This window comes from Scyliorhinus torazame, chromosome 4 (assembly GCF_047496885.1).
Source record: "Scyliorhinus torazame isolate Kashiwa2021f chromosome 4, sScyTor2.1, whole genome shotgun sequence".
Classification (NCBI taxonomy): domain Eukaryota; kingdom Metazoa; phylum Chordata; class Chondrichthyes; order Carcharhiniformes; family Scyliorhinidae; genus Scyliorhinus; species Scyliorhinus torazame.
The window spans coordinates 352,257,670-352,283,051 of NC_092710.1; the positions used below are offsets into that span (position 1 = coordinate 352,257,670).

At 46.4% G+C, this 25,382-nt stretch overlaps 1 protein-coding gene across 8 annotated transcripts in view; it reads right to left on the reverse strand.

Moving 5' to 3' along the window:
* Positions 1-25,382, reverse strand: part of enah (ENAH actin regulator) — a 556,073-nt gene that overhangs the window by 134,458 nt on the left and 396,233 nt on the right. For 6 of the 8 annotated variants that reach the window (XM_072500301.1, XM_072500300.1, XM_072500299.1 and 3 more), the window contains 3 exons: positions 24,182-24,456; positions 16,579-17,388; positions 2,500-2,828 (listed from right to left, as the gene is read on the reverse strand). In XM_072500301.1, the coding sequence (XP_072356402.1) occupies positions 2,500-2,828; positions 16,579-17,388; positions 24,182-24,456 (1,414 nt within the window). The remainder of the gene's footprint in view (positions 1-2,499; positions 2,829-16,578; positions 17,389-24,181; positions 24,457-25,382) is intronic. The other 2 variants (XM_072500305.1, XM_072500307.1) reach the window with 1 other exon arrangement.

The window sequence follows — 25,382 nt, forward strand, 5'->3', positions numbered from 1 at the left end:
CATTCGTTGTCGCAGCGTCTGCATGGTCTCGCCAATGTACCACGCTTTGGGACATCCTTTCCTGCAGCGTATGAGGTAGACAACGTTGGCCGAGTCGCACGAGTATGTACCGCGTACCTGGTGGGTGGTGTTCTCACGTGTAATGGTGGTATCCATGTCGATGATCTGGCACGTCTTGCAGAGATTGCCATGGCAGGGTTGTGTGGTGTCGTGGTCACTGTTCTGAAGACTGGGTGGTTTGCTGCAAACAATGGTTTGTTTGAGGTTGCGCGGTTGTTTGAAGGCAAGTAGTGGGGGTGTGGGGATGACCTTGGCAAGATGTTCATCTTCATCAATGACGTGTTGAAGGCTGTGAAGAAGATGACATAGTTTCTCCGCTCCGGGGAAGTACTGGACGACGAAGGGTATTCTGTCGGTTGTGTCCCATGTTTGTCTTCTGAGGAGGTCGGTACGGTTTTTTGCTGTGGCGCGTTGGAACTGTCGATCGATGAGTCGAGTGCCATATCCCGTTCGTACGAGGGCATCTTTCAACGTCTGTAGATGTCTGTTACGCTCCTCCTCGTCTGAGCAGATCCTGTGTATACGGAGAGCTTGTCCATAGGGGATGGCTTCTTTAATGTGTTTAGGGTGGAAGCTGGAGCTGGGACCTGGGATTCATGTCGCATTACATTCATCCCCCACCATCTGGCCTGCGAAATCCTACCAACTGTCCTGGCTTGACACAATTCACACCACTTTAACCTGGGGTTACCCCATCTCTGGATCTGTAAAGATTTAATCACCTGCTAATGGTCGCATTCCAAGCATTGTCTGGCATCTTTGAATTTGTCTATATATATGTTTCAGGAACATACCTCTTCATTCACCTGAGGAAGGAGCAGCGCTCCGAAAGCTAGTGACATCGAAACAAACCTGTTGGACTTTAACCTGGCGTTGTAAGACTTCGTACTAAACCTTTCATTCTCCAACATTTCTGGTATCTGATTTGTGTACTCTTTTGTGAAGATAAAACTAAAGTATGTATTCAATTGCTCAGCCATTTCTTTGTCCCTTATTATGCATTCCCGTTTCTGCCTGTAGGAGGCCTAGGTTTGTCTTTACCAATATCTTTCTCTTCACATATCTACAGAAACTCTTAGTGTCAGACTTTATGTTCCCTGCAAGCTTACTTTTATAGTGTACTTTCCCCTTCATAATCAATCCCTTTGTCCTTCTTTGCTGAATTCTAAACTCCTCCCAATCCTCAGACCTAATATTTTTCTTGGCCAATCTGTATGCTTCTTCCTTGGATCGGATACTATTTCTAATTTCTTTTGTAAACCATGGATTGGCCACCTTTCCCATTTTGCTTTTGTGCCACACAGGAACAGTTGATGTAGTTCCCCCATGCATTCCTTGAATGTTTGCCATTGCCTATCAACTATCATCCCTTTAAGTAACTCGTCCCAATCTATCAAGGCCAACTAACGCCTCATATCTTCATAGTTTCTTTTATTAAGATTCAGCACCCTAGTCTCTGAATCAACTATTTCACTCCTCCATCTTGAGAAAAAATTCTATCATGTTATGGTCACTCATCCCCAAGAGGGTCTTGCACAGCCGGATTGGCAATGATTCTCTTCTCATTACACAGTACCCAGTCTACGATGACCTGCTCTCTAGCTGGTTCCTCCACATATTGGTCAAGAAAACCAACCCGTACACACCCCAGGAATTCCTCCTCTACGGCATTGTGGCTAATTTGATTTTCCCAATCTATGTGAAGATTCAAATCACCCATGATCACGGATATACCCTTGTTACATGCATCTCTAATTTTGTGTTTAATGCCATTCCCAACATCATCACTGCAGTTTGAGGGTCTATAAATGACACCCACTAATGTTTTTTGCCGCTTGGTATTTCTCAGCTCTACCCATACAGATTCCGCATTGTCAGAGCGAATATCCTCCCTCACTATTGTGTTAATTTTCTCTTTAACCAGCAGTGCCACACCACCACCTTTTCTTTTATGCCTGTCCTTCCTAAATACTGAATGGGATATTCAGTTCCCATCCCTGGTCGCCCTGCAGCCATGTCTCCGTAATCCCAATTTTATCATACCCATTAGTTCATCCACTTTATTGGAAATGTTCCGTGCATTAAGGCACAGAGCCTAGAAGTTTGTCTTTTTCACAATGTTTGTCTTGCTCCCAATATTTTTCTCTTTCGCCCTGTTTAAATTTTGCCTTTGGTTTCTCCACCTATCACTTTTCTTATTCACTGATATGGCCTACTTGTGACTCCAGATCCACAGCAATGTGTTTGACTCTCAAATGCCCTCCGAAATGGAGGGCAGTTAGGGATGGACAATAAATGCTGGCCCAACCAGCACATCCCGTAAAAAATAATTTTTTAAAAATTCTGTTTTTATTTCAGATTTCCAACATTGCAGTATTTTGCTTTTGTATTGCTCCAAGTTCTACTGAATGGTTTTAAGAATTAACCCGATGCACTTACCCGTCCCACTTTTCTGAGTTTAGCTCCAGCTAAAGCAGCTGCCAATCCTGTCAGGGGACGATCATCTTCAGCCATCGATGATGAAAAACCTGAGGAGGGAAGAGGTGGGGCAGGAGGGGGAGGTGGAACAGGAGGTAATGCCTGCCCTGGAAGTGGAGGTGGCGGTCCAGGTGGAGGAGGGGGTCCTGACACTGGCAATGGAGGTGCAGGTGGAGGACCTGGTGGCAACGGTGGTGCTGACGTTGGTAGCTGTGGTGGCCCAGGAGGAAGAGGGGGTGCAGGTGGAGGGAGCGATGGTCCTTGGACACCATCATTTGTTGGGCCAATACCTGTGTTGATAGAACAAAATAATCAGATAAAAACATGACAGAAAATTACTTTGAGTTTGTCTGTTTTGTGTGAGAAGACAAACAACTATCATAGCTATGTCTTTTAGAAGTTCAGAACTTTACCCACTCATAAATCCAACTCCGCACTGTTCACATAGGCACTGAGTGACCAACAGTCACCTTGGGACTGAAACCAAGATGGGAAGTTTGTAAGGCAGCCCACCTTCACCAGAGGACATCTGTCTCAAACGAACTGCAGTGCAAATGTTTGGTACAACTGCTGGGAGTGGGGGCTGCCAGAAGTATCCGAAAATAATTTGTGCCATTCTAGTTCTGGGATAGTGAGAGATTGCTGGCTAAGTTTAATATCGCTTAAGACTTGCATACCAAACATACGAATTAGGAGGAGAAGGCCATTCGGCCCCTTGAACTTGCTCCACCATTCAATAAGATCATGGCTGGTCTGATTGTGACCTCAACTCCACTTTCCTCCCTACTGCCTATGTCTTTTGACTCCCTTGTTAGTCAAGAATCTATCTACAGCTGCCTTAAAAAATATTGAATGCCCCAGCCTCCACTGCTCTTTGTGAAAGAGAGTTCCAAAGACTCATGGCCCTCAGAGAGAAATCTTTTTCTTCATCACCATCTTAAATGAGAGACCCCGTTCCCCTAGTTCTAGTTTATCCACAAGGGAGCATCCACCTTGTTAAGTCCACTTAGGATCTTACATGTTCAATTCCCGTACCGGCTTACCCGAACAGGCTCCAGAATGTGACGACTAGGGTTTTTCACAGTAACTTCATACTTGTGACAATAAAAGATTAATATTATTACTATTATAATTTCGACAAAAAGGTATAGTTGAAGGTCGGAGGAGTTTCCCTCAGGAGTGGTATGTCTGCTGGCTACCAAACCTGGCAGAAGACGTTGAGAGACCTGGCCAAAGAGTTGGAGGAACCTGTATGTAGCACAGCAGCTGGTGTAAGGATGGCGCAGGGGGAAGGGCTGGTACAAGGTGGAAAGCCCCAGATGGAGCAGTTGATGGCTTTTATTAAAGAGGAATTCCGCCAGCAGAGGAAGGAGATGTGGGAGGATCGCTCGAAAGCCATCGAAGGAGCACCCCTGAAGAGCTCGATGGAACAGGTGGAGAAGTGCTTGGAGGTGCAGGGGTCGCAGCGCCTAGAGATCGAAGGAGTGATCTTGGACCACAGCGATCGTGTGGTGGCACTGGAGGCGGAAGTGGGGCTTTTAGGAAGCCTCGAGGAGGCAGAACCTGCGAATAGAACATAGAACAATACAGCGCAGTACAGGCCCTTCGGCCCACGATGTTGCACCGAAACAAAAGCCATCTAACCTACACTATGCCATTATCATCCATATGTTTATCCAATAAACTTTTAAATGCCCTCAATGTTGGCGAGTTCACTACTGTAGCAGGTAGGGCATTCCACGGCCTCACTACTCTTTGCGTAAAGAACCTACCTCTGACCTCTGTCCTATATCTATTACCCCTCAGTTTAAAGTTATGTCCCCTCGTGCCAGCCATTTCCATCCGCGGGAGAAGGCTCTCACTGTCCACCCTATCCAACCCCCTGATCATTTTGTATGCCTCTATTAAGTCTCCTCTTAACCTTCTTCTCTCCAACGAAAACAACCTCAAGTCCATCAGCCTTTCCTCATAAGATTTTCCCTCCATACCAGGCAACATCCTGGTAAATCTCCTCTGCACCTGCTCCAAAGCCTCCACGTCCTTCCTATAATGCGGTGACCAGAACTGTACGCAATACTCCAAATGCGGCCGTACCAGAGTTCTGTACAGCTGCAACATGACCTCCCGACTCCGGAACTCAATCCCTCTACCAATAAAGGCCAACACTCCATAGGCCTTCTTCACAACCCTATCAACCTGGGTGGCATAGAATAGTGGGCCTGTCTGAAGGAGTGGAAGGTGTGAGTGCCACGAGGTACGTCTCAAAGATGCTGATGGAGCTGGTGGCGGAGTGGGTGCTAGATAAGGCCCATAAAGTGAACAGAGCGCACAGTTCCCTGAGGCAGAAGCCTATGTGGCCATCTAAAATGATGGAAATTGTGGTCAGGTTGGGACATAGACATGCTGCAGCTTGTGGATTTGCAAACAACCACTCAGACATATGCAGGAATTCACACCTGCAAATGGCCCATTCAAGGCGATTAAAGTAACAATGGGACCATCAGGTCCATCACATCATCTTCGAGACTAGACAGCACCGAGCTCCTGCTTGGAGCCCTCCCAGGATTGGCCACTGAGTGCCTACCCCAAAAGTGATGTGGCAGCCCCTGATTGGATGTGGCCACTTGAGGATGGAGCCCTGAGGAATTGATTGGCAGTGACCCAGAAACTGCCCACAAAAGGGGCAGGGAAAACTCAAGCCAGTTAAAAGACAATGCAGCCATGATTTCTGTCTCTTTTGGACAGGCTCCTGACCACCAACTGCAACACAGCTACCAATACCAGCCAAGTTCAAGGACGTCTACCGGAAGACAACCTCTCAGCAGACAACCTCCAGCCGCCACAGATGAGGAAACAGATAAAGCCTTATCTACCCTGCACCGAGCCGGTCATTTGGAAGTTAAGTCAAGGTCATTCAAACAGATAGATATAGTATAATGTGTAGGAATATGTGATTTCTTAAGTATAGAACTAATCTTATGTTCAATATATAAACTGTGATTGAACTGAATGCTTGTGTGATCCTTTGTCCAATACACAGGGTACACTCACACACTGATTATTATTATTAAAAGAGACAGAAGTCAACACCTAGAGCTGGGGAGCCGCTGAGACTCCACAAATTTGTGAAGGGAAGATCTTGACTTCATCAAGGAGCATAAACTGCGGGGGGTTGACGCGACGTGGCAGGGGGTGAGAGACGACATGGTCAGGGACCATCTGAGATGGGCTAGGTACAGGGTGGAATTAACAGGGCTGGAGTTAAGTGGGGAAGGTGACGTGGAACGTCCGGGGACTTAATGGACCAGCTAAAAGGTCACGGGTGTTTGCGTACCTTAGGAGCATGAAAGCGGAGGTGATCTTTCTGCAGGAGACAGACCTCCGTGTGAAGGACCAGGTTAGGTTAGGGAAGGGGTGGGTGTGGCAAGTTTGCCACTTGGGGTTTGATTCGAAATTGAGGGGCGTGGCAATTATAATGAGCAAGAAAATGGGATTTGTGAGTGCGAAGGAAGTGAGGGATCTGGGTGGGAGATATGTGATTGTGAGTGGGTTATTGGAAGGGGCGCTGGTGGTGTTGGTAAAGGTGGATGCCCCAAATTGGGATGATGTTGGTTTTATGACAGGGTTGCTGGCAGCGATCCCGGATTTGGCCACATACCTGTTGATTATGGGAGGAGATTTTAACTGTGTCCAAGGGCCGAGGGTGGATAGGTCGAGTCCAAGGTCGATGGGTAGGGTACAAATGGCAAGGGAGCTGGGTGGGTTTATGGAAAGGATGGGTATCGTGGTGCTTTCAGAACCCAGGGGAGGGGAGTATTCCTTTTTTTCACCCATCTATAAGGTGTATTTGAGGATTGATTATTTTGTTGGGAACCAGGAGATTTTGGTTGGGTTGGGGGGGGCACAGTATGCATTGATAGTTATTTCAGACCATGCGCCCCACTGGAACGAGAGCAGAAGCCGGGATGGAGGATTGATTCGGGGTTGCTGGTGGGTGGAGGCTATCGTGACATGGTGCGGGCCATTTTTGGGGAAGCGCTGAAGCTAGTGGTCCAGGGAGAAATTATCTTGTTCAAGACTCACGCGGATAGGGAAAGGAGGGAGGAATATGACCGCCTAATGAGCGAGATAGTGGAGGTGGACAGGGAGTATTTGAGGGTGCCCACCATGGAGCGATTGCCGAAGAGGAAACGTTGCAGGGGCAATTTGACAGGTTGGCAAAGGAGAGGGCGGTAGGACAGCTACGTAGGGCAAGACGGGTGCAATATGAGTATTGGGAGAAGGCGAGTTGTATTCTAGTGAACCAGCTGCGGAGGCAGGCCACATATAGCGAAATACTGAGGATACAGACTGGGGCTGGGGATATGGTGTCAGAGCCAGGGAAGATAAATGAGGCTTTCAGGGAGTATTCTCAGGGATTGTACCAGGTGGACCTGGGGGGGAAAAGGTGGGGGACGTTTTTTGGAAGAGCTGGAGTTTCCCCAGAGGCAGGCGATGGAGGAATCCCTGGGGCTGAGGGAGGTGCTGGATAGTACCCGGGGTACGTAGTCGGGGAAGGCCCCAGGGCCGGATGTGTATCGGCAGAATTTTATAAGGAGTTCGCGATGGACCTGACACCACATCTTTTGGGGGTGTTTAATGAGGCATTGGAGAAGGGGGAGCTGCTGGAGACGATGGCGCAAGCAGTGATTACGTTAATCCCGAAAAAGGGGAAGGGCGCAGTGGAATGCGGGTCATATAGACCCATATCACTGTTGAACACGGATGTGAAAGTATTGGCTAAGTTGTTGGCAGGGAGGATGGAGGATTGTGTCCCAAGGGTTGTTGCAGAGGAACAAACAGGCCTCGGGAAAGGCAGGCAGCTCGCGAGCAATATAAGAAGGTTGTTGAACGTAGTCATGAATCTGTCGGGAGTCCTGGTACCGGAGGTAGTGGTGTCCATGGACGCAGAGAAGGCATTCGACTGGGTGGAGTGTTGATACTTGTTCGAGGTTCTTTCTGGTTTGGGTTTGGGCCGAGATTTGTGGCATGGGTGCGCTTGCTATATGTGGCACCAAGGGCGAGTGTGATGACGAATTATATGAGCTCACAAAGCTTTGAACTGCGCAGGGGTACAAGGAAGAGATGCCGGCTGTCGTCATTGTTTGCTCTGGTCGTAGAGCCATTGGCAATGGCTCTTTGGGAGTCGGCGGAGTGGCGGGAGATTATAAGACCATAAGACATAGGAGCGGAAGTAAGGCCATTCGGCCCATCGAGTCCACTCCACCATTCAATCATGGCTGATTTCAACTCCATTTACCCACTCTCTCTCCATAGCCCTTAATTCCTCGGGAAATCAAGAATTTATCAACTTCTGTCTTAAAGACACTCAACGTCCCGGCCTCCACCGCCTTCTGTGGCAATGAATTCCACAGACCCACCACTCTCTGGCTGAAGAAATGTCTCCTCGTCTCTGTTCTAGAGTGACTCCCTTTTATTCTAAGGCTGTGCCTTATGAGGGGACAGAGCGAGCATCGTGTGTCGCTCTATACCGACGACCTATTGTATGTTTCGGACTGCTGGAGAGTTTGGGAAGGATCATGGGCTTGCTTGGGAGGTTTGTGGAGTTCACGCGGTATAAGCTGAATATAGGGGAAAAGCAACGTTTTCCCAGTGAATGAGTGGACAGGTTCAGATATTTGGGGATTCAGGTGGCGAGGGAATGGACAGGCTTCCATAAGTGGAATTTAACGGAGCTGGTGGAGGAGGCTAGGGGGGATCTTAAGAGGTGGGATACACTGCAGTTGACTTTGGTGGGGAGGGTCCAAGTGGTAAAAATGAATATTCTGCTGAGGTTCTTGTTTATTTTTCAGACATTCCCGATCATTATGCAAAAGGCCTTTTTTCAGAGACCGGCCACAATTATTTCTGACTTTGTATGGGTGGGGAAGATGCCAAGCGTTAGGAGGACCCTGCTACAGAGGCAGCAGGGGGGTTGGCGTTGCTGAACCCGTTTCATTATTATTGGGCGGCAAATGTGGAAAAGGTGCGGCGATGGTGGGAAAGAGAGGAAGAATCTTGTAAGGGGTCCAGTCTAAGGGCCATGGTGACGGCAGTGTTGCCAATGGCGCTGAGTAGGTATTCAGGGAGCCTAGTGGTGCAGTCCATGGTGAACATTTGGAACTAGATGAGGAGGCATTTTAGGATGGAGGAGATGTCGGTGTTAACGCTGGACGGTCTGGTTTGGTGACCTGTACAACTTCATGCGGTTGGAAAAGATAAAAGTATAAGCAGCAAAGGGGGGTGGGGGTGAAAAGAGATGTTTATGTGCTGGCACCTTTTTTGATACACGTTTGTAATGAAATACATTTTTTTAAAAAGTGAACTTTCTCTGAACTGCTTCTAATGCAATGACGCCCTTTCTTAAACAAGGAGACCTGGTACCGCAACATGGATTTCCTTTAACTAAAGCAGATGAATGAAATGAAATGAAAATCGCTTATTGTCACAAGTAGGCTTCAATGAAGTTACTGTGAAAAGCCCCTAGTCGCCACATTCCGGCGCCTGTTCGGGGAGGCTGGTACGGGAATTGAACCGTGCTGCTGGCCTGCCTTGGTCTGCTTTAAAAGCCAGCGATTTAGCCCAGTGAGCTAAACGAGAAAACAATGAAAACGTGAATTTTGCAAAGGAAATCCTGAAACTTGCTATGTTGGCTTGTGCCATTTCACTTCCCTACAACCAGAAGGCAACAAAGTGCAGGTGACACTGCAGCCTGCCTCCTAACCAATTCAAGGGCACCAAAATAAATGCAGAATGAAAAAGCAGCTTAACCTCTGTGCAAAAAGGCATTCCAAACACCACCTTTTTGGTAGTCTTCATCATTTTTACAGTAACGTCATTGCAGTCTTAATGTAAGCCTACTTGTGGCACTAATAAAGATTATTATTATTAAGAGGTAGACATAGCTCCGACAGCCACCAGGGCTAGGAAGGTCACTGGAACTGATGACATCTATTTCAAGTTTCTCAAGAACTGTAGCCCAAATGTGGCTTGCCAAATCCATCTCTAAAATCTTTGACACTCCGATAATCCCAGAAGTCTGGTGTCATTACGAAGACACTGCCGTCCTAAAATTAGGAAAACCAGTAAACAATCCCAAAAGCTATTACCTCATTGCCCTTCTGACTACGATCGACAATGTGATCAAACTGTTCATCCTTAACAAGGTAAAACAGGTTTTAGAAAGTGCCTCCCAAATTAGCAGGCATGTTTCAGTGAAGGAAGAAGTTGCTCTCCAGGCCCTTGTACTCACGATGAACATTTAAGTCACAATTCCAGAATCACAGGATTGTTACAGCATAGGAGGCCATTCAGCCCATCATGTCTGCACCTGCTCTCAGTGGGAGCAATTTACCTGGTTCCACACCCTACCTTCTCCCTGCACTTTCTTCCTTTTCAGAGAACAATCCAATTCCCTACCGAGTGCCTAGATTGAAAGTGCCTCGCCCACACTCCCAGGCAATGCATTCCAGATCTAACCACTCACTGCATGTAAATGTTTTTCTTCATGTCACAAATGCTTCTTTTGCCAATTACCATGAGGAGTACAAAGAACAAAGAAATGTCAGCACAGGAACAGGCCCTTCGGCCCTCCAAGCCCGTGCCGACCATGCTGCCTGGCTAAACTGCAATCTTCTACACTTCCTGGGACCGTATCCCTCTATTCCCATCCTATTCATGTATTTGTCAAGATGCCCCTTAAATGTCACTATCGTCCCTGCTTCCACCACCTCCTCCGCTGGCGAGTTCCAGGCACCCACTACCCTCTGTGTAAAAAACTTGCCTCGTACATCTACTCTAAACCTTGCCCCTCTCACCTTAAACCTATGCCCCCTAGTAATTGACCCCTCTACCCTGGGGAAAAGCCTCTGACTATCCACTCTGTCTATGCCCCTCATAATTTTGTAGACCTCTATCAGGTCGCCCCTCAACCTCCGTCGTTCCAGTGAGAACAAACCGAGTTTATTCAACCGCTCCTCATAGCTAATGCCCTCCATACCAGGCAACATCCTGGTAAATCTCTTCTGCACCCTCTTGGAAGCCTCCACATCCTTCTGGTAGTGTGGCGACCAGAACTGAACACTATACTCCACGTGTGGCCTAACTAAGGTTCTATACAGCTGCAACATGACTGGCCAATTCTTATACTCAATGCCCCGGCCAATGAAGGCAAGCATGCCGTATGCCTTCTTGACTACCTTCTCCACCTGTGTTGCCCCTTTCAGTGACCTGTGGACCTGCACTCCTAGATCTCTCTGACTTTCAATACTCTTGAGGGTTCTACCATTCACTGTATATTCCCTACCTGCATTAGACCTTCCAAAATGCATTACCTCACATTTGTCTGGATTAAACGCCATCTGCCATCTCTCCGCCCAAGTCTCCAAACGATCTAAATCCTGCTGTATCCTCCGACAGTCTTCATCGCTATCCGCAATTCCACCAACCTTTGTGTCGTCTGCAAACTTACTAATCAGACCAGTTACATTTTCCTCCAAATCATTTATATATACTACGAACAGCAAAGGTCCCAGCACTGAACCCTGCAGAACACCACTAGTCACAGTCCTCCAATCAGAAAAGCACCCTTCCATTGCTACTCTCTGACTTCTATGACCTAGCCAATTCTGTATCCATCTTGCCAGCTCACCCCTGATCCCGTGTGACTTCACCTTCTGTACCAGTCTACCATGAGGGACCTTGTCAAAGGCCTTACTGAAGTCCATATAGACAACATCCACTGCCCTACCTGCATCAATCATCTTTGTGACCTCCTCGAAAAACTCTATCAAGTTAGTGAGACACGACCTCCCCTTCACAAAACCATGCTGCCTCTCACTAATACGTCCATTTGCTTCCAAATGGGAGTAGATCCTGTCTCGAAGAATTCTCTCCAGTAATTTCCCTACTACTGAAGAAGGCTCACCGGCCTGCAGTTCCCTGGATTATCCTTGCTACCCTTCTTAAACAGAGGAACAACATTGACTATTCTCCAATCCTCCGGGACATCACCTGAAGACAGTGAGGATCCAAAGATTTCTGTCAAGGCCTCAGCAATTTCCTCTCCATCCTCCTTCAGTATTCTGGGGTAGATCCCATCAGGCCCTGGGGACTTATCTACCTTAATATTTTTTAAGACGCTCAACACCTCGTCTTTTTGGATCTCAATGTGACCCAGGCTATCTACACACCCTTCTCCAGACTCAACATCTACCAATTCCTTCTCTTTGGTGAATACTGATGCAAAGTATTCATTTAGTACCTCGCCCATTTCCTCTGGCTCCACACATAGATTCCCTTGCCTATCCTTCAGTGGGCCAACCCTTTCCCTGGCTACCCTCTTGCTGTTTATGTATGTGTAAAAAGCCTTGGGAGTTTCCTTAACCCTATTTGCCAATGACTTTTCGTGACCCCTTCTAGCCCTCCTGACTCCTTGCTGAAGTTCCTTCCTACTTTCCTTATATTCCACACAGGCTTCGTCTGTTCCCAGCCTTTTAGCCCTGACAATTGCCTCCTTTTTCTTTTTGACGAGGCCTACAATATCCCTCGTTATCCAAGGTTCCCGAAAATTGCCGTATTTATCCTTCTTCCTCACAGGAACAAGGCGGTCCTGAATTCCTTTCAACTGACACTTGAAAGCCTCCCACATGTCAGATGTTGATTTGCCCTCAAACATCCGCCCCCAATCTAGGTTCTTCAGTTCCCGCCTAATATTGTTATAATTAGCCTTCCCCCAATTTAGCACATTCATCCTAGGACCACTCTTATCCTTGTCCACCAGCACTTTAAAACTTACTGAATTGTGGTCACTGTTCCCGAAATGCTCCCCTACTGAAACTGCTACCACCTGGCTGGGCTCATTCCCCAATACCAGGTCCAGTACCGCCCCTTCCCTAGTTGGACTGTCTACATATTGTTTTAAGAAGCCCTCCTGGATGCTCCTTACAAACTCTGCCCCGTCTAAGACCCTGGCACTAAGTGAGTCCCAGTCAATATTGGGGAAGCTAAAATCTCCCATCACCACAACCCTGTTGTCTTTACTCTTTTCCAAAATCTGTCTACCTATCTGCTCCTCTATCTCCCGCTGGCTGTTGGGAGGCCTGTAGTAAACCCCCAACATTGTGACTGTGCCCTTCTTATTCCTGATCTCTACCCATATAGCCTCACTGCTCTCTGAGGTGTCCTCCCGTAATACAGCTGTGATATTCTCCCTAACCAGTAGCGCAACTCTGCCACCCCTTTTACATCCCCCTCTATCCCGCCTGAAACATCTAAATCCTGGAACGTTTAACTGCCAATCCTACCCTTCCCTCAACCAGGTCTCTGTAATGGCAACAACATCATAGTTCTAAGCACTAATCCAAGCTCTAAGTTCATCTGCCTTACCCATAATACTTCTTGCATTAAAACATATGCACTTCAGGCCACGTGACCCACTGTGTTCAGCAACTTCGCCCTGTCTGCTCTGCCTCAGAGCCACACTGTCCCTATTCCCTAGTTCTCCCTCAATGCTCTCACCTTCTGACCTATTGCTCCCGTGCCCACCCCCCTGCCATATAGTGGTGGGATGGTGCATGGAGGTCAAGGCTAATATCCTGGGGACTTGGATGCATATCCCACTAATTTAAATTAATTCATTAAAATCTGGAACATAAAGCTAAACTCAGGGCACGATTTTGTGGCCATGTTGCGCTTGAGCAAGAGCACAACACGGCCGGTAGATCCCGGGGGAGGCCTCTCGCAGACTACCTGGCAGTCTTCACGCCTTGCGGGATTTCCTGGCCCCCACAGCGCCGAGAAGCACCACACTATCTACCGGGATTCTGGTTCAATTTGGGGCCTCAGTGGGGAACACCCCGACGTGGCCGTACCTAGTCCCGTTTCCTGCACAGAAGTGTTCTGCTCGACCCCTCTGATGCAACCCCTGAACCTCCCCAAAGCCCCAAATCACCCTATGGTGGGATTGAGATTGCAACATCTCACGTGATCACATTAGATCTCACGAGGCATGGTGAACCGGGTAGATCCCGGAAGAGGGACCTCCTGGCATCTACCGGCCACACCTCCTTTTGGACGTATTGCGCCCAGTAGGTCACACCCAGAATAACATCATACATTATTACAGTTGTAACCTTCAACTAATAATCCAGGAAGGTCTTTAATCTCTCTAAGAATATAAATTGAATAAATTCATTTGAAGGATGTGGGTGTCACTGGTTAGACCAGCATTTATTCCCATCCCTAATTGTTCTTCAGAAGGTGGGGGTGAGTTGCCTTCTTGAACCCAATTCTTTTTTTCCAATTATGGGGCAATTTAGCATGGCCAATCCATTTACCCTGCACGTAGGGGCTGGTTTAGCACAGTGGGCTAAACAGCTGGCTTGCAATGCAGAACAATGCCAGCAGCATGGGTTCAATTTCTGTACCAGCCTCCCCGAACAGGCACTGGAATGTGGCGACTAGGGGCTTTTCACAGTAACTTCATTGAAGTCTACTTATGACAATAAGCGATTATTATTATTATCCTTGGGTTGTGTGGGTGAGGCACACGCAGACACGGGGAGTGTGTGCAAACTCCACACGCACAGTGACTCGGGGCCTGGATCTAACCCAGTTCCTCGTGCTAATTACTGTGCCACCGTTAACTGCTGCAGACCTTGAGGTGTAGGTACACCCACTGTGCTGTTAGGGAGGTAGTTCCAGGATGTTGCCACAGCGACAGTGAAGGAACGGCGATATATTTCCAAGTCAGGGTGGTGCGTGACTTGGAGGGGAACCTCCAGTTGGTGGGGTTCCCAGGTATCTGCTGCTCTTGTCCTTCTAAATGGTAGTGGTCGTGGATTTGGAAGGTGCTGCCTAAGGAACCTTGGTGAGTTACTTCAGTGCATCTTGTAGATGGTTCACCACAGTAACAGTAGTGCATATCACATCTACAAATGGATTGCAGAAACTCACTAAGACCCCTTAGGCAGCACCTTCTGAACCCTCGGCCACTTCCTTTTTGAAGAACAAGGGCAGCAGATACATGGGAACACCACCACTGGGAAGTCCCCTCCAAGTCACTCACCACCCTGACTTGGAAATATACCACCATTCCTTTACTGTTGCTGGATCAAAATCCTGGAACTCCCTCCCTAACAGCACAATAGGTGGAACTACAGCTCAGGGACTGCAGTGGTTCAAGGAGGCAGCTGACCATCACCTCTTCGAGGGACAGTAAGACGTCTTACAACACCAGGTTAAAGTCCAACAGATTTGTTTCAAACACTAGCTTTCGGAGCATTTACATTCACCCCCCATCATCTGGCCTGGGCTTGTGAAATCCTACCAACTGTCCTGGCTTGACACAATTCACACCTCTTTAACCCCTCTCTCTGGATCTGTAAAGATTTAATTACCTGCAAATACTCGCATTCTAAGCATTGTCTTGCATCTTTGAATCTGTCTATATATATGTTTCTGGAACATACCCCTTCATTCACCCGAGAAAGGAGCAGTGCTCCGAAAGCTAGTGTTTGAAACAAACCTGTTGGACTTTAACCTGGTGTTGTAAGACTTCTTACTGTGCTCACCCCAGTCCAACGCCCGCACCTCCACATCATGGCTCTTCAAGGGAAACTAGGGATTGGCAATAAATTGGCGACACCCATGCCCCGTAAATTATTATTTTTTTAAAAGGTGGTTGAGAAATTGGTTAAAGAAGTTATTACAGGAACCTGGGCTTCATAAAGAGAAGCACAGCTTTCAAACGCAAAGAACTTATGAGCAACCTTCATAAAACAGCCTCGACTAGAGAATTGCACTGCACTTTAAGAAGAATGTGAAGGCTTTAGAGAATATATAGAAAAAAGAATTCCGGGATTGAGGGACTTTAGTTATGGATTGGATTTTAAACCAAATCCCATCGGCCCTCTCAAAAGATTATTATGGGTCCCAAGGCACTGTTCTCATGGAGCAAGGAAGTTCTTCCCATGTTCCGGTATCTATTCATTTATCTCCTTCATGAGACGTTCCTATGTTCAACACAAGAGTGACCACACTGCAAAATTACTTAATTGGCCATGTAAAGACCCTGAGCCTGTGAACGTTGCGTAATTGGTCACAATACTGAGAGTACTAGCATCAGAAAACTCAACAGACTGTTTTGTTGAACCTTTTTCATTAATTTATGATGACCTTCAAGGGTCATCAGTTAGCCCAAGCAAGATACACGAAAGAAGCCCTTGAACACTTGTGGAACATTGAGCAATGTTTTGAATTTTTGAAGGCACAGAACGGGACCTATTGTTTCCACATGGTGCACCAAAGGCAATTCCATTCAACATCAATAAAGCAGTGGTAACCCATATAACATGCAATTCCGTCTATAGGTTTTACTTAAATATTACTTGGTATCATTTGGTTGGAATGCACACTACAAAGGTTCATGATTCCGGTTTGTTTTTATTTGTCAGACCTCTTCTTATTCTTTTTTCCTGGCCTGCCAGAGGCGAGTTCAGGAGGTGTGAGACTCTCCAGTATATCAACCTGAGGAAACCTACAGACTGATTGCTGGCATATTATTTATCATTCCCTCTGGATAGGCATATGTGTATGTTTCAGCAATCAAGGCAAACTGACTCTCTCCTCACTTCTCCAAAGATATTGAAGCACCTTAACAGCTGAGTAAGTGAAGATCAGTAAACTTCGCACAGATGGAAAACTAACCCAGGATCTTTACCAAGTAGATGATGTTCAATTAATGCTGAAATAAAACAAATTGATGCAATTTATTTAGCTCACCTGTCAGCAAAATTATTTGAATTTTTATAACACCTTTCATGACCACCAGATGTCCCAATGCACTCTACATTATTAGCAGAGCTTATTTCATTAACCATTAAAGAGTCAAAATGTTGTTTAGCAGAAAAAGAAAGTCGTAAAATCAATACTTGGGTTACACTGAAGCAAACTTTTTTTCTTTCCTAGAACGGATATACTGTAGCAGAGAGAAAGCCTTACCCTGTCGAATTGTTGGTTCAGCCAGCTGAGGGAGTGTCTGGGTGATTGGCTCAGGAGCCGAGGAGTCTCCCAGCTGAGAGATAGAGTTCTCAGAGGCAGGCAGCTTGGGGGAGGTAGGGTTGACTGCAGAGGGAGGAGGTGGCACAGGAGACTGAGACAAAGGGACAATGGTGTTTGATAATGCAGCAGTGTGAGAGGATGTCACTGAGAGTGGCAGATGAGATGGAGGACGAGGAGGTGGAGGAGGTGGGGGTGGTGGTGGTGTAGCTTGGACAGGATTTGGGACCTGTTGGGGTAAAATATCTGGTGGACCATTAAAGCCAGTGGGTGATGGTGGCTTCTGGATTTGGATGGGAGTTGGAACAGGAAGAACTGCTCGAGGACCCGTGGCTTTGGCAGGTGGACTGCTTATAACCACGGGTGGGGAAGGTGGAAGAGGAGAAAAATTTGTGGCGGGCCAGACCACTGGTTTGGGGGCTGAGGGAAGAGATGGTGGAGCACTGATGGGAGATGGTGGTCCAGGGGTTCTATGGACAGGGCGGGGAACAGTTGCATAATGGGGTAGGACAGGATGGAAGGCAGAACCAAGTGAAGTAGCAAAACGAGATGCTGAGTGGCGCAAAGGTGGGGTTGGTGGGGTGGAATTAGATGAGGCTAGTGATGCATACTCCGAAACAGAATCAGATGAGGAGGGAGTGAATGATGAGACAGGGGCAGCAGACACAGCTTTTGTGTAAGGCGGGGGAGGAATTGATGGAGGTTGACAGCTGCTGTATTCAGGAGGTGGTGTGTTGTATTCGAAAGATGAGGCTGGAAATGAAATGGAAGCAGCACAAAAAGGAGACAAGAGGAGAGAGAAAGAAGAGAAAAATATGGCTAACATAGCAACAAAGTCAGTAGTGAAAGAAAACCATGTTTAAAAAAGTTGCAGTTTGCCTCATAGGACTGTCTTGGTAAACTGACAGAAATACCAGTTTACTGCAGCCAACTTCCTAAAACATCCTGGAGAAAGACAAAGTAAATCAATCTATGTAAACAAAAATCAAAATCTTTGTTTAGTTGGGTGACCACATGGCTGGCTCCAGTTTGATGTATTACAGCACAGCAATCGTACTATTTTATTTGTTAAAATTTAGAGTACCCAATTCATTTTTTCCAATCAAGGGGCAATTTAGCGTGACCAATCCACCTAGCCTGCACACCTTTGGGTTGTGGGGGTGAAACCCACGCAAACACGGGGGAATACGCAAGCTCCATACGGACAGTGACCCAGAGCCGGGATCGAACCTGGGACCTCGGCGTCGTGAGGCATCAGTGCTAACCACTGCGCCACCGTGCTGCCCCTGCAATCGTATTATTTTAAACTGGATCAAAAAAGTCCAGCTTTCAACTGGTTGATTCTGTTCAATAATGAGGAGCTAACCGTTTCTCCACACATGCACAGCACTGCCTAAATGCTTGCTCCTCCTGTTTTAGGCTTGTCAAATAGGAGCCACTAGAGATTAGACTAAACGTCACAACAGACACTAGAGTACAAAAGCTTTAATCAGAGATTCTTTGAATAGATTAATTCCTCACTGGGTTTTAATAGTTTTATATTAGAAAACTACACTTAATCATTGAACCTCGCTTTCCTTTGAAAAAAGCAGTCTCATTACATTCAATTCTCCACCTATGCCTTTGGCTGATCTCAGCTAGAAAAGCAATGGTGGGCAACAATGGGCCTTAAACGTGCCAGAGTGGAGACGGATTCCATTTACTGATCAGTATCAAGTGCTCCCTATTGGAAAGTGTATCCTCGTGCGGCCATCAGGTGAGAACAGGACTGGGCAGCACGGTGGCGCAGTGGTTAGCACTGCTGCCTCACAGCGCCGAGGACCTGAATTTGAAAGACAATTCAGCAAGCATTTTGAGAGGCAGGGGAGGGAGATGATGTACGCCCTCAAAAAGTCAGTGGAGGATTCTTTGGACTTGATAAAGGAAACATTGGTAAAGATCTTGGAGACAGTGCGGGAGCATGGTGAGGTGCTGAAGGTGGTGGAAGAGACCCTGTCATGACACAGTGAGCAGATCGCCTCACTGGAAGCTGAGTTGTTGATGGTGGAGGACAAGAACAAGGGCCTGAGGGCTAAGATCGAGGACATGGAGAATAGGTCGAGAACACAGAACCTCAGGATTGTGGGGTTGCTGGAGGGGGTGGAGGCCCCAACTTTGCTGGCAAAGTCTTTTTTTTAAATTTAGAGTACCCAATTATTTTTTTTCCAATTAAGGGGCAATTTAGCGTGGCCAATCCATCGAACCTGTACATCTTCAGGTTGTGGGGGCGAAACCCACGCAGGCACGAGGAGAATATGAAAACTCCACACAGACCGTAACACAGGGCCGGGATTCGAACCCGGGTCCTCAGCTCCATAAGCAGCAGTGCTAACCACTGTCCACGTGCCACCCCTGTTCACAAACGGATCAGGTTTCGCCCCTCAAGCTGGACAGGGGCCACCGGTGCTCCGGGTGAAGCTACGGACGAAATGAGCCACCTTGAGTGGCGACAGTGTGCTTTCACAGCTGTCGAAAGAAGGAGAGGGTCCTGTTTGGGGATGTTGTATTGTTTATCCTTTTTGTGTACAGATATGGTTCACTGAAATTTATGATCTTGTGTTGAGGAAGTAAATGTTTTTGGGGGTGGAAGGGAGACGGAGGACGTTGGAGATACGGGTTTTGGTTATTTTCTGTTACTCATTTGGTGTGGGCCCTGGTAGGGGGCTGCCTCATTAGCAGGCAAGGTTAGTTAGTGAATGGGAACGTGGTGGAGGGAAGGGCTGCAGCTAGGTGGGCCTGTTTAGGCAGGTTTCGATGAGCCTCAAAGGTGTGAATGGTGGAGGGATGGTGAGGAAAGGTAAGAGTTTGAGAGGAAGTTGTTGGGGGAGGGCCTAATTTTGTGTGATGGGTACGATTGTGGTATAAAGCACCGAAGGCCAGTGTTCACAAACACCGTGAGCTTGGGATATTTTCAGTTGAGCAGGGCAACGAGACAGGGGTGTCATACGTCTCCCCCTCTAGTTTGCATTGGCGATAGAGTCTTTGGCTTGTGACTTGAGAGCTTCGGGCAGGGCAGAACCCGTCAGCTGACGGTCTTCTACACCATGCGACAGACCCACTATGGGCGATATAATGGCACTGTTGGGGCGCTTTCGCTCTTTCTTAGGGTACAAATTGAACTGGGAGAAAAGTCCAGACTCGAAATGTTCGCTCCTTTCTCTCTCCACAGATGCTGTCAGATCTGCTGAGATTGTCCAGTATTTTCTGTTTTTGCTTCAGTTTCAGCATCCACAGTACTTTGCTTTTATCAGATATCTGGGGGTTCAGGTTACTTGGGATTGGGCCCAGCTCCGTAAGTTTAACTATACAAGCTTGATGGGAAGGGACAAGACCGATGGGTCTTTGCAGAGGTGGGATAGTCTTTCTTTGTCCTTGGCTGGCAGGATTCAGTCGGTCAAGATGAATATTTTACCAAGATTTCTGTTTCTGTTCCATTGTTTGCCTGTTTTTCTTCCCAAGTCCTTTTTTGGGGGAGTTGAGAAATTAATTCTGTCCTTTATTTGGGTAGGTAGAGTGGCGAGGATTCGTAGGACAGTCTTTCAGAGGGACAACAGTCAGGGGGGTTGGCGTTGCTGAGCCTGGTATATTATTACAGGGTGGCGAATGCGGAAAAGGTGTTGGGTTGGTGTGGGGTTCCGGATGCTACCTGGGTACAGATGGAGTCAAAATCATGTAGGGGGTCAGGGTTAAGGGCACTAGCAACGGCCTCGCTCCCGTTCTCACCAGTGAAATATTCAACGATTGTCTCCACCCTGAAGATATGGAGACAATTTCAGCAACATTTTAAATTGTGGGTGGTATCGAGGCTGGCTCCAATCTGCACGATTCTTTCACGAGACGTGGGCACCGCTCTAAACACCAGCATTTAGAGTCATAGATGTTTACAGCATGGAAACAGGCCCTTCAGCCCTACAACCCAAATGTGCAGGGTAGGTGAATTGGCCATGCTAAATTGGGAAGAAAATAATTAGGTACTCTAAATTTATTTTAAAAAATGTTTCAAGGTTATAAATCCCCCTCCTTTTATGGCTAGTCCTGTGAGGCAAGCTGTAAATACACAATTCAGAAGATAAATCAATATTAGCTGGAGTAATCATCATCCATTCAGTGAACAAATGAAACAACATCTCTCTAAACAAAAAGCAAACTTTTAACACAGCTACAGTATCTCTTCCAGGGTCTAATTTACAAGCACATAAACCCACTTGGCCTCAAATTGTTCAATCCTTACTGTTTTGAATTTCAAGCTAAAATATGTTTGTTTGTGAACTTCCCAACCAGACATAACTACATTTACAATAAACAAACTCTCATCGTTCATGTTGAAATTACATTTTCTGACAGTTTATGTTTCGACTAAAAGCCTGTAATTCTTCTCTCACATGCCCTATGACAACCCTCATTTCTTAATTGAAAGAACAAGCAATGACACTTGAACCATCTGCAAGGTGTATGTAGATGACTGGATCCTGAAACCATAACTCTTAATCTTTGCTCAATTACCCCACCTGGCACCTCTTGTTACTGCAACAGGAGCTATTGCCAGTCAGGCAAAGGTAGTTACTTTAAGAACATAAGAACTAGGAGCAGGAGTAGGTCATCTGGCCCCTCGAGCCTGCTCCGCCATTCAATGAGATCATGGCTGATCTTTTGTGGACTCAGCTCCACTTCCCCGCCTGAACAACATTTAAACATTTAAAAAAAATTTAGAGTACCCAATTTATTTTTTCCCATTAAGGGGCAGTTTAGCATGTTCAATCCACCTACCCTGCACATCTTTTGGGTTGTGGGGGCGAAACCCACGCAAACGCGGGGAGAATGTGCAAACTCTCCTTTGACAGTGACCCAGAGCCGGGATCGAACCTGGGACCTCGGCGCCGTGAGGCAACAGGGCTAACCCACTGCACCACCATGCTGCCCCCGCCTGAACACCATAACCCTTAATCCCTTTATTCTTCAAAAAACTATCTATCTTTATCCTGAAAACATTTAATGACGGAGCCTCAACTGCTTCACTGGACAGGGAATTCCATATCCTTAACCAAGTTGCCAAATAATCATCCCAAACACATTTTAATGAAAGCATACTGTATTCCACTGTCTATGTTGGAATCTTTGTATATCTAAAGATTGTTGAACTCTCAATGAAGATTAGCCAATGTTAGAATACAAATTGCATCCGAACAGCCTTCACAAAGCAGTGACTTGAATCATCCTGGCAGTACAAGTGCAAAATTGCAACCTGAGGAATACTACATCAAGAATGACGTATACCCCAATGCAGATTGAAATCTGGATTGACAATGTAATGGTCTAGATTTTGTGTCAAGATTATCAGTGAAGCTCAGTGTTGTGGAGTAAATCGGATAGCAACTTCCAGAATTCACACATGAGAAGTTAAACACCTGAATCTCAAAGTTACTGCCCGAGTTACAGGCTGGCATTCTCCGCTTCGAGTCCGCCTCGCTACCGTTGCTAGTGAGGATGGAGAATTTGACGTGTCGTTCGCTGGCAGCCGGATGCTCTACTCCCGCCGCTTGTCAATGGGATTTTCCATTGAAACCTCCCACGCTGCCGGGGACCCACAGCAGGGGTGCGCTGCCGGCGGTACCAGAGAACCCCACTGCCAGCGAACGGCCGGAGTATACCCCCATCCTGTTCATCCACAGGTTGAGCTATAACATTTCTGCACTTCTAGATTTGTCATCGAAATCCATGTGCGAAGTTGATGTCCTTGCCCACCAAATTTCACTAAACATCCCAAACCTAGTAAGGGCCGGTGTGTTCTGTTGTAAATGAATTTTTACAGCCGATTAGTCAAAATTATTTGCAAACACCCTCTCTGGCTCTGAAAAGTTAATTTTATATGCATGGAGTTTCATCCCTTCCCAGGTTGGACCTTTAAAAGATTAATATCCCTGTACTTGTTTCACATTGTCTTTTATTGGTTCTATTCTTTTTTCAAAGTTCTCGCATTTCACTTGTTCATAATTCAGGCATTCTGTTAATCCGATCTTCATTTCCTTCTCCATTTTGCTTAATAGATTTATAGGAACAGGAGTAGGCCATTCAGCCCCTCAAGCCTGTCCCGCCATTCAATGAGATCATGGCTGATCTGTGATTTAACTCCATTTACCTGTCTTTGGCCCATATCCCTTAATATCTTTGCTTATCAAAAATCTATCTCTGATTTAAAATGAACAACTGATCCAGCTTCAACCGCTGTTTGTGGGGAGAATTTCAAACCTCTACCACTCTTTGCATGAAGAAGTGCTTCCTAACATCTCTCCTGAACGGTCTGGCCCTCATTTTTAGACGATGCCCCCTAGTTTTAGAATCTCCAACCAGTAGGAATAGTTTATCTTTATCTACCCTGACTTTTCCTGTTAATATCTCGAAGACTTCGATCAGATTACCTCTTAACCTTCTGAATTCTAACAAAAACAGGACTAATCTGTGTATCTCCTCGAAACTTAACGCCCATAGTCCAGGTATCATTTTTGTAAACCTACATTGCACTCCCTCCAAGATCAATATACCCTTTCTAAGGTGAGGTGCCCAGAACTGCTCACAGTACTCCATGTGAGAGCTAACCAGGGTTTTGTAAAGCTGCAGCATAACCCGTGTCTTTACACTCCAATCCTCTAGATATAAAGTCTAGCATTCTATTATCCCTTTTGATTATTTTCTGCACTTGTTCCTGGCATTTTAATGTTCTATGCACCTGAACCCCTAAGTCTCCTTGACCATCCACTGTACCTAATCTCTTCCCATTTAGAAAGTACCCTGCTCTGTATTTTTTGATCACAAATTAAACATTTTAATTTCTATTTCCTCGTGTCAGAGGAAATTCTTTAACCTGATTGGTTGAAGAGCATTGCTGTTGCTTGCTCTGTTCAGATATGTGCAGATTGCCCAACTCTCGCGGGGAAAATTAAGGGACGTTCTGGCACGGGGGTGCATTCAGAGTTTGGGGCCGGTGCAAATGGGAGCAGAGTAGATGCTGCGGTTGCACATGATTTAAAATCCGAAATATGGGAAAAACAGCGTCCCGGAACCTGGGACAGTAGAATCGATTACGGGGCAACCCAATAAATCAAGGGATGGTTGATCACCCTGGATACACAACAGATGCCTTGTTGAGGGCACCATGCTGAAAATGATCTAATAATACAAGCTGCCGCTCAAAAGTCCAAAAACGTCTGTGGACAGCTGCCAGCATGATGAACCGTGAGTGCTGTTGCCTCACTGCTGACTACAAAATCCCAGGCTTTAACTGAAATGCAGGCCGGTTCTGAATCAGTTCACTGTCCAGTCCTTGAACCTGTATAGTTGCAAATCAAATATTAAGCTCTGCATAAACCTTTTTATCATATACTGAACCGAACAAACCTGTAAGTGAAATAGGTTGGAGTGCAGGCCAACAAAAAGAGATACTGTAGCTTCAAATCTGATCCGTTTACTGTGACCAGCGCATAACTTACATTTACCTCTACTTATCACTTACCAGCAGATGACATCCTCCGTTCCAACTCCCACTCCAGCTGTTCTCTCTCGAGCTGTTCTTGATGTTCCCTTTCTTGTCGTTCCAGTTCCTCTTGTTCTTGTCTTTCTTGTTCTTGTCTTTCTTGCTCCATACGCTCATGTTTTTCTCTCTCCTGCTTTTCACGTTCCACCTGTTCCTGTTCAAGCCTCTCTCTTTCCAATCTCTCATGTTCCATCCGCTCACGCTCCAGGCGATCTCTTTCCAATTCCTTCTGTCGTTGCTGCTCTTGCAGTTGCCTGGAACACACAGGATGGCACAGTGGGTGTTATGCCAAGGCAGAGTTACAGGCCACAAAATTGTAACACAACCGTTAGTACCAAATGTATGAATTGCACTGGTCACTTTGTTCTCTTAAAAAAATACAAGACGTTCTCTCTCTCTTTACACCAAAATGACAACAACTTGCTCTCAAATTTCTTGGTTGCCCACAATGCTTTCCCCTCTTTCTGCAAACTCTGTACCTTGCACATATACAAATGACTTCTGGTTCAGTAAAACCTATGAAGTCCTTCTCACTGACATCTGGGGACTGGTGCCAAAATTGGGACAGCTATTCAAGATACAACTTAATAGTCACACTCTCGACATTATAACCATCTACCAATGCTCCAGGTTCCTCCATTATCATACCTGGGTATGCCCTATCCCACTAGTAGGACAGATCCACCTCATTTGAAGCACAGATGTTTAGCTGTGGATAAAAGACTCTTTGAGAAAAGACTCACCATTGACCCATGTAGTCTCATGGCTTCAAGTTAAACGCAGACCAGAAGCTCCTGCTGGTAACCAACTATTGCCTTTCCTTATCAGTTACTAAGTCAGTACTCCTTGATGTTCAACATCACTTAGAAGAAGAGCTGAGGATTTTAAGGGAACAGATTGCACTTTGGTTCAGCGAGTTCGATGTTCACCTTCAAAAGTGGCTTGACACTGACTAGGAAGGATATCGCTGCAAGACTGGGCTTGCTGCAGATGCCAACAATGTCAATACAAAGGAATAACCTCCTTGACATTGCTCTCACCAGTCTGTTTGTTGCACATGTGTCTGTACATGAAAACCAGGTAAGTCTGTGAGGAGATCTAGTCCCATCTTTAAAATGATGACATCTTCCATCCTGTCATGTGGAATACCACTCTGCTAAATGGACTTGCTTAAGAGATG